The 15,980-nt window shown below is 52.0% G+C and overlaps 7 protein-coding genes across 7 annotated transcripts; 2 read left to right on the forward strand and 5 right to left on the reverse strand.

Moving 5' to 3' along the window:
• Nucleotides 1–17: 17 nt before the first annotated feature.
• On the reverse strand, nt 18–2,307 carry BP01DRAFT_346222 (scramblase family protein). Its single transcript, XM_025573629.1, has 3 exons — nt 1,819–2,307; nt 1,586–1,757; nt 18–1,531 (listed from the first exon to the last, which is right to left on the reverse strand). Exons 1-3 carry the CDS (start codon nt 2,178–2,180, stop codon nt 422–424), a joined length of 1,644 nt encoding a protein of 547 aa, XP_025428721.1. The 5' UTR covers nt 2,181–2,307; the 3' UTR covers nt 18–421.
• Nucleotides 2,308–2,482: 175 nt separating this feature from the next.
• Nucleotides 2,483–3,208, reverse strand: lcl2. Its single transcript, XM_025578286.1, has 2 exons — nt 2,986–3,208; nt 2,483–2,896 (listed from the first exon to the last, which is right to left on the reverse strand). Exons 1-2 carry the CDS (start codon nt 3,152–3,154, stop codon nt 2,703–2,705), a joined length of 363 nt encoding a protein of 120 aa, XP_025428722.1. The 5' UTR covers nt 3,155–3,208; the 3' UTR covers nt 2,483–2,702.
• Nucleotides 3,209–3,366: 158 nt separating this feature from the next.
• On the forward strand, nt 3,367–4,636 carry BP01DRAFT_359201 (mitochondrial 54S ribosomal protein bL27m). The gene has a single exon (XM_025575620.1). It carries the CDS (start codon nt 3,429–3,431, stop codon nt 4,299–4,301), a length of 873 nt encoding a protein of 290 aa, XP_025428723.1. The 5' UTR covers nt 3,367–3,428; the 3' UTR covers nt 4,302–4,636.
• A 77-nt stretch (nt 4,637–4,713) lies between these two features.
• BP01DRAFT_404455 (chromatin-binding protein RAD9) lies at nt 4,714–9,490 on the reverse strand. The gene is made up of 2 exons (XM_025578709.1): nt 9,339–9,490; nt 4,714–9,251 (listed from the first exon to the last, which is right to left on the reverse strand). The coding sequence occupies exons 1-2, from the start codon at nt 9,396–9,398 to the stop codon at nt 4,887–4,889; spliced, it is 4,425 nt and encodes a 1,474-aa protein (XP_025428724.1). The 5' UTR covers nt 9,399–9,490; the 3' UTR covers nt 4,714–4,886.
• Nucleotides 9,491–9,708: 218 nt separating this feature from the next.
• On the reverse strand, nt 9,709–12,065 carry sen2 (tRNA splicing endonuclease subunit SEN2; the record flags this gene model as incomplete). The annotated part of the gene is made up of 2 exons (XM_025579276.1): nt 9,709–11,239; nt 12,046–12,065. 2 exons carry the CDS (start codon nt 12,063–12,065, stop codon nt 9,808–9,810), a joined length of 1,452 nt encoding a protein of 483 aa, XP_025428725.1. The 3' UTR covers nt 9,709–9,807.
• Nucleotides 12,066–12,140: 75 nt separating this feature from the next.
• Nucleotides 12,141–12,372, forward strand: BP01DRAFT_263601 (H/ACA ribonucleoprotein complex subunit NOP10; the record flags this gene model as incomplete). Its single annotated transcript, XM_025571329.1, has 2 exons — nt 12,141–12,256; nt 12,321–12,372. Coding segments are annotated over 2 exons (168 nt in total), but the record flags the coding sequence as incomplete, so codon positions are not given.
• Nucleotides 12,373–12,697: 325 nt separating this feature from the next.
• On the reverse strand, nt 12,698–14,385 carry BP01DRAFT_394002 (rRNA-binding endoribonuclease). Its single transcript, XM_025578287.1, has 2 exons — nt 13,474–14,385; nt 12,698–13,423 (listed from the first exon to the last, which is right to left on the reverse strand). The coding sequence occupies exons 1-2, from the start codon at nt 14,260–14,262 to the stop codon at nt 12,911–12,913; spliced, it is 1,302 nt and encodes a 433-aa protein (XP_025428727.1). The 5' UTR covers nt 14,263–14,385; the 3' UTR covers nt 12,698–12,910.
• Nucleotides 14,386–15,980: the final 1,595 nt, after the last annotated feature.

Genomic DNA, 15,980 nt, shown 5'->3' on the forward strand with positions numbered 1-15,980 from the left:
CATAAAGTGGTGAGTTGGCCAAATTTTGCATCTATCTACAGGTTTTATGATAGCTATTAACATCACAGTTACAACCCTCATTGTAGAGTTCAAAGCAGATTTGTGCAGCTGATAGCCCGGAGGACTATACTGAGTATTCCGCGGCGGAAGGAAAGCACTTCATGTCACTGTAGTGCGATCAACATCCTAGTCGAGACCTTGCCTCATGGTCACAACCACTCTTGATCATTGGTTATCGAAGAGTGATCGGATTTCATGCTGTAGGTATGCCGAGAATTTTCAGCTCTCCTCGCTTCCCGACGGTCGGGCTTGGCTTAACTGACATGGCATGTTCAATTGCTTCTTCCAGTCGTGACGGCTCGATATGCATTGTGGTACCTCTAGTAAGTGACGATTGATAGTTGATACCTTGATATGTCTTTTAGAAAAAGTCGAAACTATCACCGTCACCTCCATCACCTCCATCATCTTCGTCATCCGCCCAGGGGTCTTCTTCTTGATCCCAGGATTTCTCTTGATTCTCATCTGCCCAAACATCTCCGTACGGACCGGTCTGACCAGGTGCTGTTGGTTGCTGGTTTCCCAGTGAGGACTGGGAGTCGGGAGGAGGCGCTGGGTGATTCCCGCCGGCGCCCCGGGACATTGCATCGTACCCCGCCATGGCACCGGCGCCTGCTGCACCAGCCATGGCACCATCAGCTAAGCCGCCAGCGGCACCAGCCCCAGTCCGACCGACAGTACCTGCAGCTGCCTCTCCGACAGCGCCGGCCTCGCCAGCAACAGCTCCCCCTGCCGCGGCACCTTCGGCGGCCGCTCCCCCGGCGGCCGCTTCCCCTCCGAAACCGGGAAACCAGAGGGGCATAAAGCCAAAGCCACTAGAACCGCTGTGGCGACTGAAGTAGTCGAAATCAATGCTGACTGCAGTGGCTAGCATGACAGCACGCTGGTCTAGACTCATCGCAGTCGCGACGCTAGACTGTTCGGGAGCCTGCTCGCCGATGGAGGCAGAGTCCATCCGCAATGCGTAAACGCCAGTGTCAGTGAAGAGTTCGCGGGCAAAGCCGGCAAAGTTCCGGTTTACAGAGCCAATTAGCCGACTGTCAGCGGAACGGAGAGAGAAGTCCCAGGACAGGAAAGGCTCATCCACATATGCGAACTGATTGTAGGCACCCGCGATTTGATCGGCTTCGGAAGTCTGAACCAGCTGCATTTGCTGAGAGCTAGATAACCCAGTTTGGTCAAGTGGTAGCGTCTTCGTCCCCATATCCAAAGCCGAATTGGGTGAGTGGTGATATGTAAATAGGTTGTACTTACGCCGCAACGGAGCCCATTGCTGCTGGGCTTCTCCGATTACTCGCATTTCCTCAAGACCAAGAGACGAAACGCGCGCATTCGAGCCCCCGGATGCTTGAGTCAGGGAACCGGCGCTGTTAGTCTGTAGAGCCGTGGACGAAGAATGGGCGCCTTTGGTTACTTCTAGAGGATCATAGACGCGGATACGGGAGTTGATCCACGAGAATGGGCGGTGGAACTAGATCAATACATCAGCACTTAAGTTGGATCGCGCCCATTCAATGCGACTCACCCGCAGCACTTCATTTTCATGTTTGTCAAATACGTGGGTGACAAAGCTTCGATGGGTGTTAAACCATTGTCGCGCCATCATATTTCCCATGCCTTTCTCTTGCTCTGCCATGAAGCCGATATGACTGCCATTAGCGTCCATCACGATATACTTGTTAGCTTGCTCAAACCCGCTGCGATCAACAAAGAAAATGTTAGCCTTCGTAGACTTGTGGTGCAAGGAATGGCACTCACATCAGGACATTCATCAACTCCAGCTGGCGTTGAACCACTAGACCAGAGTTTGCCAGGATCGATGTTGCTGGATGGGTCTCTTTGATCACTCCATGAGGATCTTCTGGGATGTGAACGGGAGCAAGTAACGTGTTCTGGGAGGGATCGTAGTAAGGGCTCAAGGAGTCGGAAGGAGGAGACTTTTGTGAATCAGAGAATTGAGATGCAGGTGATATTTTATTTGGCTTGATGGGTTCTGGTCTGCGAACGGAGTTGCGAGGACCACGAGGGTTGACTCGTCCGCGATTCAGGGAACTGGCGTTGGCTCGTCCGGGCGCTCGGAAGCATCGCGCATGCGATGGTCGGAGTATAGCACTCCACATCTTAGGACAAGCGTAGCCAGAAGTGTTAAAGTATGAGATAGAGTCTGCGTGAGGATTAACTTGGTGGGTAAAAGAAGGGGGGACAAGGCGCGATAGTTTGAATGTTTGATTCACAGAGAAGAAATTCATGGACGGCAGCGGTGTTGATGACGAAGTTGCTCGCCTCAGGCCCGCGTCGGCTATAGATCGTAGTCGGTCCACCACATCTCTAGAAGAACACCGGAATTCTTGCTGCTTAAAATCCACAATACATTACACGGAAACCAGTAGATTGTGGGACACAGAGGTAATGAGATATAGTAGTCATGGTGCTTTGGTTGCTAGACCTACAACTGTTAAAGGCCGGTTATAGCCAGGTTAACTGAGAACACCAGACATCCCCGTCGAGCAAATATGTGATTCAAAGTTGACAATAGCGGGATGTGAAGGCTTGGATTGCGGATAGCAAGAGCTCAATTACATGCTCATGAAGGGTCATGTAGCCCCATAATAGGTAGTGTTCCATCATCAGTCCCCCGGCAATCACAGAAGACCCTTGCGCGCCAATTCAACTTTACGCGCAGCTTCGCCTGCTTTAAAGCCACCCTTCGAGACACAGACAGCACTACCCTCTCCTAATTCAATCTTCTCTTCAACGTTGGGATGCGGGCATGGGCAGTGGTGAGGAAAGTGGACGCATGCTAGAGTGCCGGGGCACAGGTAGCGATCGCAGTGAGCTAAATTTGGAAGACAAAGTCATGTTAGCTGGCCAGCTGATCTGAAGCAAAATGCAGGAATGTACTTATCCTGGATGCTGGCAACTCACCTGACTCCCATTGATTTTGATACCGAGAGCTATCGCTCGGAACGTTCTGCGGAGCCTGTTGTTGATGGCCGCCGCCGCCGCCAAACATATGCTCGAAGAACTGAAAGTGGGCGTGGGCGACAGACGCCAGGAGGAGAAGAACTCCAAATGATCTGATCCAGCCAAGCATTGCGCTGCTTCTGTTTCCTTCTATTCACAGAGGCAAGGAATGCGAACCCAATTTGCTGCAAGCGGGAAGTCAAGAGTGCAATTGTGATCTCTCGATAGATTCGTATAGATCTAGACGGCCAGTTGGCCCTTCCCGGCGCACACGTGACTTCCCAATCACGCCAAGCCCTTTTCTCATCCCGCAAAAAAAAGGGAAGCCAGCAGTTTGGATAGCTTCAATTCCCTCAGTTCTCCATGCAAAGGAGCTGATCGTCTCCCTTCGAATATCACACGCAATGTTCCGGCCCCATGGAATTCTAGCACCCTTTAGGGCTCTAGAACGAGCCATTGCGCCCTCTACTGTCCGCGTTGCCTCCTACTCTACCTCGATCCTCTCCTCCGCCGTCACAACCACTACCCCCTCTTCCTCCTCCACGACGTTACTACGAACCAACACCACCCGCCTTCTTCCTCCTACCACTACTTCTCTTCTCAACCTTTTCACCCGGCAGCAAGTTCGTCACGCCTCCCACGCCTCCCAAGGTGCCGCGAACCGACACTCGCGCGATCCGGCCGGCAAACGTCTCGGCGCGAAGCGTGCCGCCGGCGAGTATGTGGTTCCAGGATGCATCATCTTCCGGCAGCGGGGGACGAAGTGGTTTCCCGGCGAGAACTGCGCCATGGGCCGGGACCACACCATCTACACCACCCAGTCCGGCTACGTGAGGTACTACCGCGACCCGGAGCGGCACCCGGACCGCAAATACATCGGCGTCGCTTTTGACAAGGACGGCAAGCTGCCCACGCCGCGGAACGCGCCAACCCGCCGCCGGCTCGGTAAGGTCGCCGTGCGGTTCGATCCCGCCGACCTGGCCATCAACCAGAAGCAGCAGTCCGACTTGGTGGCTGAGGTCACGGCGGAGGGGACGACGGTCGGCGCTGTGCCCGCGGCGGCGATGAATGCGGGACTGCAGCTCCGCCCCGGCTACATGTACCGTGAGGCGAACTGGCAGATTGGTCGAGTTGCGGAGAAGGCCGGAATTACTGCCCAGGCGCATCGTCCTAAGAACCGCTGGCTGGCGTGGCGAAAGAGAGTGGCTCGCACTGAACGCTGGGCCCAGATGAAGAGCTTGAAGAACCGGAAGAGCACGAAGAAAGGCAAGAAATGAACGGTATGAATCCAGTGCCGTCGGCTCTGGGAACCCGGGTTCGATCGACCTTCAGCCGGTTGGTCGGGGCTTCTGGGTCCTTTCGCCTTTTGCTCGCTCAGCTGCCTTGCTCGATTTACGTCCGTGATGTGATACTCGGTCCTTGCATGCAGTAATATCTTTTTGTCTGTGTCTTCTCGTCTCTGGCATTTGCGTACAGTTATGGGGTTTACTTCGGGTATTTGCTTTTCCATCTCTCATATTTCATGTATTATAAGATGTTTCCAACATGTTTCTGCTTCTGCCCATTTGTGCAACTAGAACACTGGTTGAATTGATTCTAGATGAATAGTCATTAGTATTACCATTTGGCTCCTCGACATAGTACATTGCGCAGCTAAAGTTCACAAGAAGGGTATATGCGCTTAAGACTTCCATCATCACCCAGAGAGAAATTGAATCACAAGCTCTAAAGGGAAAAAAAGAGAGACCCCCCATATGCGCCAAATCAAGTTCGCAACTCCCCATATCTCCCTCGTGACCTGCGAGCAGCCAACGTAGTTGGAAGCCATACCTAACCAAACACATGCCACCGGGCAGCTTCGACTACTGATCGAACAGTCGGCCCAGAATCAAACTCTGGCAGACAAACTCATTTCCCACAATTCGGACATTGGTGCTCAGCCCCAAATTATCGCCGGTCACCGACTCCATCAGCTTCGTTCGCTTCCGCTTCCGCGGACCAGTGCCGGACGAGCCGGATGTGCTCAAAGCCATTGCTTTCGCAGATGCTTTATCATCATCATCAATGTAAATCCAGTCCCAACTGCGCTTCCCAGGTTGCTCGTCCTTGCTCTGAGCGCTGAGGATGGCGCGGGCAGACTTCAGGTCAGAGACACGCTCAATGCGCGATGCTCCCAGAGCATAGGTCAGGAATAAGTACGCCTTGCGTCGTTCCTCGTCGATGCGACCGCTGCGTCCAGTGACTAGGAGCACGGACTGCCCATTCAAGAGGTTAGGTCGACCTGCGATGGTTTCAGACAGTCGTGCCTCGGTAGCTGGGTAAGGCGTCAGAATTCGAGACTTGGTGGCTCCGTTGAGGTATGTTGATTCACCGGCGGGAAGGAGGTATATTTCCCAGTCGACAATCTGCCCTCGTGCGACGCAGTCTTCAATCCAGCGATCTGAAAGGCAAGGGAGGTTGAGGGCTAGAGCCTGCATATACTTTGATCGGCGAGAATGTTTGTCTGCGATGAGGCAGGCAAAGCCCACGTCTGCGGCGCCGCTGCTGAGTTGGAGAAGATCACGCCGTGCGCCTGTTTCAGTGAGTGGCTGCTTGGTTGGAGTAGCAGCGGGAACGTTCAGCGGGTGATCAAAAAGCTCGTTGAATCCATCTTCTAGGATGCGGCCGTCGTTTTCGAGTATCATTTTCACAACGCGCGTCTTGGCGTTGTTATTGTCGCCGAATGAGACAGCGAAAACCATTCCAGCGAACAAGCCATTTGAGAAGCGGATACTGCGTGAAAGGCGTGCGCTGGGGGAGGAGATTGGCGTGGAGAGTCTCTCCGACGGTGTTGGAGCACCGTGTTCGGAACACACCGGTTCGGACATGTAGGTAAAGGAGCGATCTTTGAGCTGATTCCACAGAATCGTATCTAGGTAGATCCTTGATATCGGGACCTCAATGAGGTTATCAGCCACGGCCAGACCGGCAGAAGGAAGACTCTTGCGCTGCTTTGGGCCTACCACCACGGCTGAATGGCCATAGATATCCGTCATGGGAATCACACCTTTTGCAGCACCATGTTCTATCTCTTCTGTGCTCAGCTTACGAACAAAGCTCCTAATAACATGGGTGACCTTGGGCACGTTCGGCATATCCACTTTAACAGCATCGCCAAGACGTAGCTCCAGCCTCTTGACAGCTCCCATTGGAATATCCACAGGTGCACTATCTTCAAACTTTACCCGATACCGAGACTGCGATGTCCCGAATGGCTTGCCAAAGCACGTTGCTGGGTAGTAAGCACGCTTTGTTCCACTCCAAGGAGCAAAGACTTGATTAATTGCAATTGGGACTTTTTCAACCAGAGATGGCATGGTGTGGTCGACAGCGGGTGAATCCTCCATAGCAGGACTCCCTACGGTAGATGTCTCAAGAGGAACTTGAATCGTTATATCACTGCGTGGTTCCTCGGGCACAGGACTGATCGCTAAGCGTTGGTGCACGATTCCCGGCTGCCCTTTGCTCAGCGTGTTGCGTGGTTCTGTCTCTTCAGTCCTTTGTCGACTCAAGAATCGGGAGCGAGAGAAGAACCGGGACCGGTCTTTACGCGTAAGAACAGTTCGTGGAGGAGAATCGTCCATATCCCACACGCTTTCTGCCCTCCGAGGAGGCCTTGATCGTCTCTGGTAAGCCTTATCTGCCTTGCGCTGCAGGTGTTCCTGCAGTGCATTTTGTTGCATGTCCGTAGGCATCGTAGACACGCCTGGTGTCATAGATTCAATAGGATGCTGCTGGCCCACTTGAGGAGGTTCAAGACGACTGGCAAGACGAGGAGTCCCTGGCAATACGGGATCAGAAGCAATTGCACTTTGCCCGTTGTTGCCTCGGCGTCTCTTTCTGGGCGGGCCGGGAGACATGCCAACAGCCTCTTTGAACTCCAGGTCGTCGGCTGACATTATGCTAATATCTAGGTTGAAAGGGCCAGTTCCTCCTTGCGGTGAGGCATCGGCAGCAATCTCTGTTAGAGCCCTACGTTGTCTTCCACTTGGACTCGAGAGTATTCTAGACATAGGTGTTGAAAATGGTTTTGAGGGCGAGGGGCTGTTCAAAGCGGCATGACGCGAATGCGACGCTCGTTCATGTGTGGCATGGCAACGAGGCGGCAAATCGTCATCCTCTTGGTCTGGAATTTCATTATCGTTCATGTCGTTGGGCCATTCTTGGTTTGTCAGCCGACTGGGACTTGTTTCTGGGATGCTTGTTGTTGGTACCACGTCCGCAAAGTCTATAGGGGGGATAGGGGTCTCAGCGACGCGAGATGGCATCGACGACGATTTACCCTGAAGATCAAAGGCCGGAAGTTTGTCACCCACGACTCCGGGCTGCTGAGAGATCGTGTTGCTGGAATCTATCACGATTGCTGCTGACGCCTGCGTAGCTTCTGGGGTGGGAGAACGCTGAGGGCTGCCGGGCTTCGATTCGTCAGCATCGATGCCCTGGGCTTCATACAGCTCAGACGATAGCGTGGTATGTCGTGATCCCGCAGGCGGTGAAGATAACATGCGAGCTTGCTTCGTAGGCGAGGAAATCATTCTTTCAATGTCCGATGTAGGCTCGATCTGGACCTGAGAGTCTGGACAGCGTGAGGTTCTTCGGCTGCGGTTTTTTGGGGCTTCGGCGTCGGCGTCTCTCGATTTGGGAGAGCGCTGAGAGTCTTTAATGACCGATATTTGTGACAAGGTGCCCAGATCGGGTGGCTCTCCTAAACGTGCCATGTTGCGAGCTAGATGTTGTGACTGAAGTGTTTGCTTCTCTGTGCTTCCGTGGGCTGGGGATGAAGTACCATCGAAGGCAAGAGCCTGAGAAAGACGATCATGTGCACTAGTGGCGGGGGGAATAGGAGTTGCTGATACATCGAGACAATTTTCTTTGTCCTCCTCTGTCATAGAGATATGCTCCGCGGATGGTGGGATAGACTGGACCCGATGGTCTTCCTGTTCTTGTTCGGTCTCGTCTTCGCTCAAGCCCCCCGGCTGCAGGATGATAGGGTCTGCGGCGGTTCTCCGCTCGACGACATCATTCTCCGCAGCACATCCGTCGTTCCAGACTTGCGGACCTAGATCGCCTTGGGGCGACGACGGTCCCTTGCTGAGTTGTCTGCTCCGGCCACGGTCAGACCGTGCAGGTGCCGTAACAACAGCGAATTGAGCCTTCGCCTCCTCGTCTATTGAGCGCTGACGCCTCACGCGTTCGACGAAGCTAGGCTCCTTATCAAATTCGTCCTCACTGTGATCACTAGGGAACATATGGTCCGCTGAACGTGTCATTCTCTCAGTCAATAGCCTTTCGCGATTGGTCTGGGACTCCTGCATGGAAATATAGTTGAGCTTGTGTGCTGAGGAATCCCGCGGGAAGGTCGCTGCCATACGCTCGAATGGAGAAGATAGATTCGGCGCAAGCGGATGCTTTTGAATCGGAATATTTGGGGAAGGCCGGTCCGATGCGATATCACCGTGCTGTTGACGATTGACCAACGGAGAGGATGGTGCCTGGGTGGCCCTGAACACCTGGCTTAGAGCCATGATTCCACCACTGGATCCGATCTCCGTGGCAAGTGGATTTCGTGAGACGGTGGGCGAAATCGTGGCAAGGCCGTCCGAATGAGCGCACTTGATCGCAGCTGCAGGGGTCTTCATCACGAATCGCTGCGATTCAGGAAATGGATTTGATTGATAATGTGCGGGTGATGACTCCCCAAGTTTGGAACTGCTTCCACCTTCATCATCATCAATGTTAATCATTTCTGTATGGACATTCTCATAACCAGCCAAGAGGTCGATATGACCGCTGTCACCTTCATGCAAGGTCATAAGCGTAGCTTGATCACCATAATGACTGTCATGACCAATGACAGCTCCTTCTTCCCGGTTTTTGCGAAGGAGCTCATCATAAACCCGCTGAGAGATCACCTGGGTATCCGCAGGAAGTGTTTCTGCAGAGCCTAGCTTTCCCAGCTCAATCACCGCGCGGCCGCTGGGGCGAGTTCCATAACTAGACAACTTGGACGATCCATCACTAGCGTCGTGCTGTGCTTGAGTTGATGCCGAAGTCGCCGACACAGGGTCGGGAGATTTCTGAGCACCTTCTCCTGCGTCCTTGGGCAGGTGCTGATGGGGTTTTTGAGGACACTTCACTTGATCAACCATTCCAAAATCGGCCACCGAAACTTGGGACTGAACAAATACCTGGTAAATTCACCCAAATATCAATCAGGTTAGTTCAATGTAGAAGACCCTGTCGAAGACGCCGCCATTACCGAGAGGATCACTCACCTGGCCCAAGGCAACGCGTTGCAGCCTCGCGATGTCGATGCTGTCTTCTTGGGTCTCCATGTTCTTTATCACTCCGTAAAGTCTGGACTTCTCAGGGAATGATAGAGCATTTCCCCCATAGCCCAAAATAAGGGAGGTTGCACCGAGGCTACTCAAATGACCTGGAAAGATGTCAAGGACTTTCCCAATCACTCACTGCCCTTCGGAACCACAGAACGCGAGACGCGTATATCACGTGATAAGTACATTGCAATATTACCGCTCTGGGTCTAGACTATACTGGAATTACATTGCGGAGTACGGAGTATGTGACAATGTCAAAGACAGTCTTTATTTTATCACATTGAGAAATCATACACATTCACATTATGTCAGGTAAGGGTAGAGGTGTCATGGAGTATGAGCTCGAACAAGAAATCAATGCACCGTCTTATAAGAATGATAGTTATCAGTCGAGAGGGACACAGGCTCAATCACGAGTCCGGTTGGGTACCCATCTGCGCACAACCATCTCTCGAACCTGATACTGTGAAAGCAGTCTTCCAATGTCAGTCTCTATTGGTACGTCCAGATCGTACGACACCGGAGGCGGTACCTCCACATAGCATACCACCAGGCTCTTCTTCACTTGCGCCTGAACGCGATTGACGCAATGCAGCCACCACCAGCTACGCGATACTCGTGTTGCGCAGTGCGTCCGGCGTTCTTCTGTCTCTTTCCAGTATTGGTCAACATAGGATGGAATGACTACTATCGCAAATTCGGCATGGGAGAAGACTGGACCACGATTGTAGAGAAGGTAATCTACTCCAAACTTCACGCCGGATCTCACCACCCATCCTAGAGACCGAAAATGATGGTAAACGACGTAAGAGATCAAGAAAGTGTCGTCGGGGTTTAGCTCCGAGGACGAATCCCTGGGAGGAAATTTGCTATGATGACAGAGCAACGGGAGTAAAGCCGAAGTCGGAATGATATTTCTGCGTGTGTCGTCCAGGATTGTCAGTGCACCGAGTCCATACACGAGAAAGAAGGCTTCCTCATTCGACAGGTGAAGATGCTCCTCGTTCTCCACGGTTGGCCTCTCTTCCGGGCCAGCCTTGTCTTCCTCTGCTATCACCTCTGGGAGCTGCAGGATTGCCGAATCGGAGGTGAATTCCTTGGCCTGCACTACCGGGGAAAACCGAACGGTCTTGCCGCTACCATTCAAAGTTTGCTTTTCTGAAGTGTCGGGAAAGTTCACCTCGCCGTCTTGTTGAACAGCGCGCTGCACATCTAATAGCCTCGCCTCTTTGGCTTTTCTAAGTGAAAATTTCTCTGTCGAAACATCTGCCGACGGCGATTGAGACGGCTGCTCGACAGTAGAGTCGGCGCCTTGCCTGGCGGCTGCCTCAGCCTTCAGTCGTTCCTGAATGATTAGCTTCTCCATGCGGGCTCGATCCATCTTCAATTCGCGACGTTCTGTGCGGCGTTGCCGGGTGACTTCCTCACTAGTCGTGCCACCGAGCAATCCACGCCGCTTCTTCTCCCGCTCCACCCAGCTCGGTTCACTCCGACTGAGACTGCCCTTGCCGAAGAATCCCATCTCCCATAGAGCGCGAATGGCCTTCGGGTCCGTAACATGGACGGAGGATGTCGCGGAGTCAAAATAAGCCGAGTATACATGCTGCTGAGGTGGCGCAATGAGGTATGTCAGGTAGGACAGCAACACGCTGACGATCGACAGTGGATTATGAGGGATCAGAGGCGGCAAAGGATGGACGTCAACGGGAAAGGGAAAGCGATGAATATGCCTGTGATTGGGCCGCGGTGGCCGCGAACGACGAGCAGGCGATGCATTTTTGGGAGAAGTCTCGGTCTTGAGACTGGCAGGGACAGAGCTAGCATCAGGAGACTTAGGACTGGGAGAAGATGAAGTAGCCATTTTGTTTGTATTTAGATTGATTGAAAGGTCTCGATAGATCTGATCTAACTACTGATGAAGAGTCAGCAGGCAACTCTTCATTTACGATTATGGAATAGCCATGATCCTCAACCAGTTGAAGAGTGCCCCCAGATGCTATTCATTTTCTTCTCAGATACCGTTGTAGTCAAAATAAAGCCTTCATCGACAACAGCGAAGAAATCAAAGTTGCCATTGTCTAAGCTTTAGGTATGTTATCATCACCGAAGAAGATGAATAGAATCCTGCACCACCTCCTGCAAGATGGACCAAAGCTGTTTGCAAGCTAGAGCTTACCCGAAATCTTCCCTAAGATCTGGGCTGATTGTCTGCGCGAGAACTACACAAGATGGAAATGATATAGTCGATGCGCATCAGCATCACAATCAAAATCCTATGCTCACTATCCGCATTGCGAGGATCGTGTTGTGTAGACAGGACAAAAGTCGACAGTCGACCCTCAGACAAGAGGCAGAAGAAGAAGAAAATATTTCCGGCACAAACTCGCTTGAAGAGGCTTAAATGGGGGTTGCGACAGATGACTCAGCTAGTTTCCCCGGGCGGTGAAACAAGTCCGTGCTTTTTTCTGCGGCGCCAAAAATTTCCTACGGCTCGGAGCTGTTGAAGATTGATTCCTGCAATTGACGTTGACCGCGCGACGACATTCGTTTCTCCTTTCTTTTAGAACTCGATAGCCACTTTCTATCACTCAATCAAGTACGTTTCTCGAGTATTCAAGATTGCCGTCGCGAATGTTGTGCTAACTGTTGTACTCCAGGATGCATCTTATGGTATGTTTTGCACAAGTCGTCATGTGCACCACAAGACACTCTACCAAGCAGGGAAACTAATAGGCGCATCAGTACACTCTCGGCGAGGATGGCAAGAGGATCTACACCTTGAAGAAGGTCCTCGATGGCCGTACCACCAAGTCAGCCCACCCTGCTAGATTCTCTCCCGATGACAAGTACTCCAGGTGCGTTTAATATCTGAATCTGCCATGAAGACCGATTGTTGCTGACATCTTGTCCTCCGTACAGACACCGTGTCACCCTCAAGAAGAGATATGGTTTGCTTCTCACTCAACAGCCTGGTACAAGTTCTCCTTATAGCCACAGATGCACGATCTTACCTAACCTCTTCATACAGAGAAGGAGGCCGCTCAGCTGTAGAAAGCAAGACGCTGAGATAGTAGTCGCTTAAGGCACACTACACATGGCGCTTTTGAATCATTTATTGGCGAATGGTGTTATCAATGGTCTTTGAATGGATGATGAAACCCTTTCCTTTATCGTTCCAGTTTGTGCGGTGTCCGATCTATATCACATATGTAAAAGAATTGTCATCTTTGATGCCCATTAGTGGTGATCTAGCTCTGTTTTAATCTACCATATACTAATGGAAAGCAACTTGTTCCATGAATGCTCAATGCGTAATGCACGTTGGTATAGTATGTCTATCCAAGTCATCGAAAATCAATCACTATCATAATTCCGTAGTTATCATGACCCTCAAAGAACAGCCAAAGGGTCAATCAGACTTTTACCTGACGCCAATCCTTTTCAATGCAGTACTGAAGCGAAAGAAGAAAACAAAACACGATAAATGGTTCAGGCACATGCAGCCTTACCTACCGCCTCTTGGAGTTGACATTCCTGCCAGCTCCAACGCGGACACGGCTGTGTCTATTACGCTCGCCACTCAGGATGCTGGGCAAATAGTCCTCGTCCATAAGGTCATGCTCCTTGCGCATTCTGCGATTCTGCTCCGCAGTGGCGCGACTGTATTCTTTCTGATCCTCCGCAAAGATCAGCTCCGTACCCCAACCACCCTTTCCACCGCCACCCTTCCACTTTCCGTTGGCGCTGCCATGGACGGGCTTGGGAACGCTGAAGACGTTCCCTCGGTTGTTCCACTGCATATTCTTTTTTAGATGCATGGTAAACTGTCCATTTGAGTTGGTCGTGCAAGACACCCGAGTGAGAGTATCTTTACCACAGCGCGGGCAGAATTGTTTGTTCATGTCCTTGGTAGTGGAAAAGCACGCGTGGCAGCGCTTGATGAATGACTTCAAATGGCGGATACGCTGAAGGGTGGTGGTTGAGAGGAGATTCAGGTTCATCTGGAGAAGAACATTTTGGCACTATGTGGGACGATCAGCACGGAGAGTCGGTATTCCGGCAAAGTACATACCGCAAAATCAGTGGTCATGGTCGCAACTTGCATGATCTTGGGCTCGGGGGCCGCCGACACAGAACTAGCTTCATCGCGGGCCTGCCGCTTCTTCAAATTTGAAGGCGTGATCCAGCCGTCATCATCGTCATCGTTGTCGTCGGAGCCGTCCTCCTCAACTTCCGCCGGGTACTCACCCTCTTCTGCCACCACGACATCCGGCTCGGGTTCCTTCTCGGCATCATTCTGATCCGCCAGCTTTGCATCCTTCAGTCCCTCTGCGACACCATCGACATCGGTGTTCTTTGCGCTCGCCTCTGTTTCCTTCTTCTCGGTGGTCTCCTTAATCTTTTCCTCCGCAGGTTTGTCGGCCTCTTGGTCGGATTTAGGCTCCTGTGCAACAGAAGCGGGAGGCTTGCCATTAACCTGCTTCTGGCCCGGCACACTACGAAGTCTCCAATCGCCGCCGTTCCGCTCGCATTCGACTTCGTAGGCGAGAGCGATAACTTCCAGATCGGTTCGACTGAGCACAGCCCGGTCACCAGTCTTGCGAGCGAACTCGCTGATCACCGCGACACTCTTGGGACTCGGGGTGCGTTGCTTCAGAAAAGGCAAGTAAAGAGTCTCAACACGCTGACGGGCAGCAGGATCCCGAATTTCGCTCACAACGGAGGGGGTGATGACAAGTTCTTCGCTTTGGGCGAGTAGCGTAGAAAGCGGCGGGGTATTCTTGAGGATTGGGCCGGCATCGAGCACGATCGTGTGAACAGGTTTGGGAGGGGTGGTCATAGTGGCGCTTACGTCCGCCATGATGACGGCAGATATAGTCAGGGACTTGTGTCTATATCTTGAGGGGTAAGAATAGAGTCTTGTCAATAGATCGTTACCAATTGCGCGGGCTCTCTTTGGCTGTCACCGTAAAAAAATAAAAAATAGGTGTTGTTGTCGGAGATAGAAAATGAATGCGAGGGGATTTTCCCGCCGGGGTCTGTGCGCCGCTTATCCTTATCTTATCGTCGTTCTTCCTTGGCTTCTCCAAGTCAACTACGGAGTACGGAGTACTCTATACGAAGTATACGAAGTACGAAGTACTGCCTCTCGCTATTCTTTGCTCCTCAAACACTTCAGAGGAGCATTCTACTCACTCGGAATTACCCATACGTATCTTATTTAGAGCTCAACCCCTGTCATTTGTCTGAGGTATATTGGCACACTGGGATATAGACGCATCATATCCGCCACCGAAACCTCCCCAGTTCCCAGTTATGCAGCTGGATCGATTCCAAATCACATGGCCATGACAGGTCAATTTGTTCAGATGCTCGACTTGTCACTAAGACAGCTCCGAGGAATTGTCACCTGGTGGCCTGGTCGCATGAAGCAGGAAAACTCATTTTCGCAACACGCTACGGAGTACATAAAAATAAAAAGAGGTTTCTTGCCTCGGAGCCAGAACCCACACGAGGTCCTAAGTTCAGGATCACGACAATTGCACACCGAACGTAGCTCGCTTTCGCGCGGAGTTCTCCGATCGAGTAAGGGACTGGATGGCTCGTAACTTGAACGTTCTGGTTAATGGAAATCGACATGGTCCGAACAAATCTGCATGACGCGTTGATATCAAAAGTACCCTTCCTGCGACCGCCGCGGTCATGATCTGGACCAAGGTGCAGATGAGTGTTACAGTGGGTAGCGAGCTGGAAGGGCGGACGGAGTTCCTGCAACGGGGGCCCTGTTTGTCTGCTATTGAGTATGCTGTGCTAATGCAGGTTTCCATGATAGACTGCAGGGTGACTGAGACAACATGGCAACTGGTGCGCTGACAGCTACGAGAACATTGGTATTTGGTCGGGACTACTGAGAATCTAGACACATTATGCAAGCCTTCCTTATAGTTCCCACTTCTAGTCGGCCTGAGGTAATGCGCAGTCGGTCTAAAGCCCAACGGCCTCATGCAGAACAAGATGCGAATGCCCCAGGAGAGGGATCTTCTAACTCGCCTTGGAAGGCCGAGCTGCTGGGCCGGGCTTGATCGCAATACGGTGAGGAAATTGACCAGCACGACCTTATCACATGGCAATGGAGTCTTCACGTGTCCGCCTGGGTTTTCACTTCTCGATGCCTGAATCATGCCGATTTACCTGGAATTTCCAGAACGAGGCGACGCCTACCACCATCAACCCCACGACGATTGTTGCATGGTGCTGCTTCACGTCAACTCGAACACGAATCGGCTTGAGTACGGAGTAGATATGCAACCCAGTCAGAATGATTACTTGGTGTAAGAAGTAGTCGTCGAATTCAAGGGCAAGCTTGGTCCCTGTGCCTTGCTATATTCTTTCGAGCACCTCAATGTGCTTAGAGCCCATCGTATCGCCCAAATGCAAACATTGATATCCCATCGATCTGACTATCGACGGACAGAGTTTGAATGCTCCAATACCAACAGGCGTGGCGTTCGATGTCGGCTAAGATCACCTTTCTGGCCAATCCAGGAGAAGGAGGCACCGATCAGTGAATTGGCGCGG

This window comes from Aspergillus saccharolyticus, assembly GCF_003184585.1.
Source record: "Aspergillus saccharolyticus JOP 1030-1 unplaced genomic scaffold BP01scaffold_32, whole genome shotgun sequence".
Taxonomy (NCBI): Eukaryota; Fungi; Ascomycota; class Eurotiomycetes; order Eurotiales; family Aspergillaceae; genus Aspergillus; species Aspergillus saccharolyticus.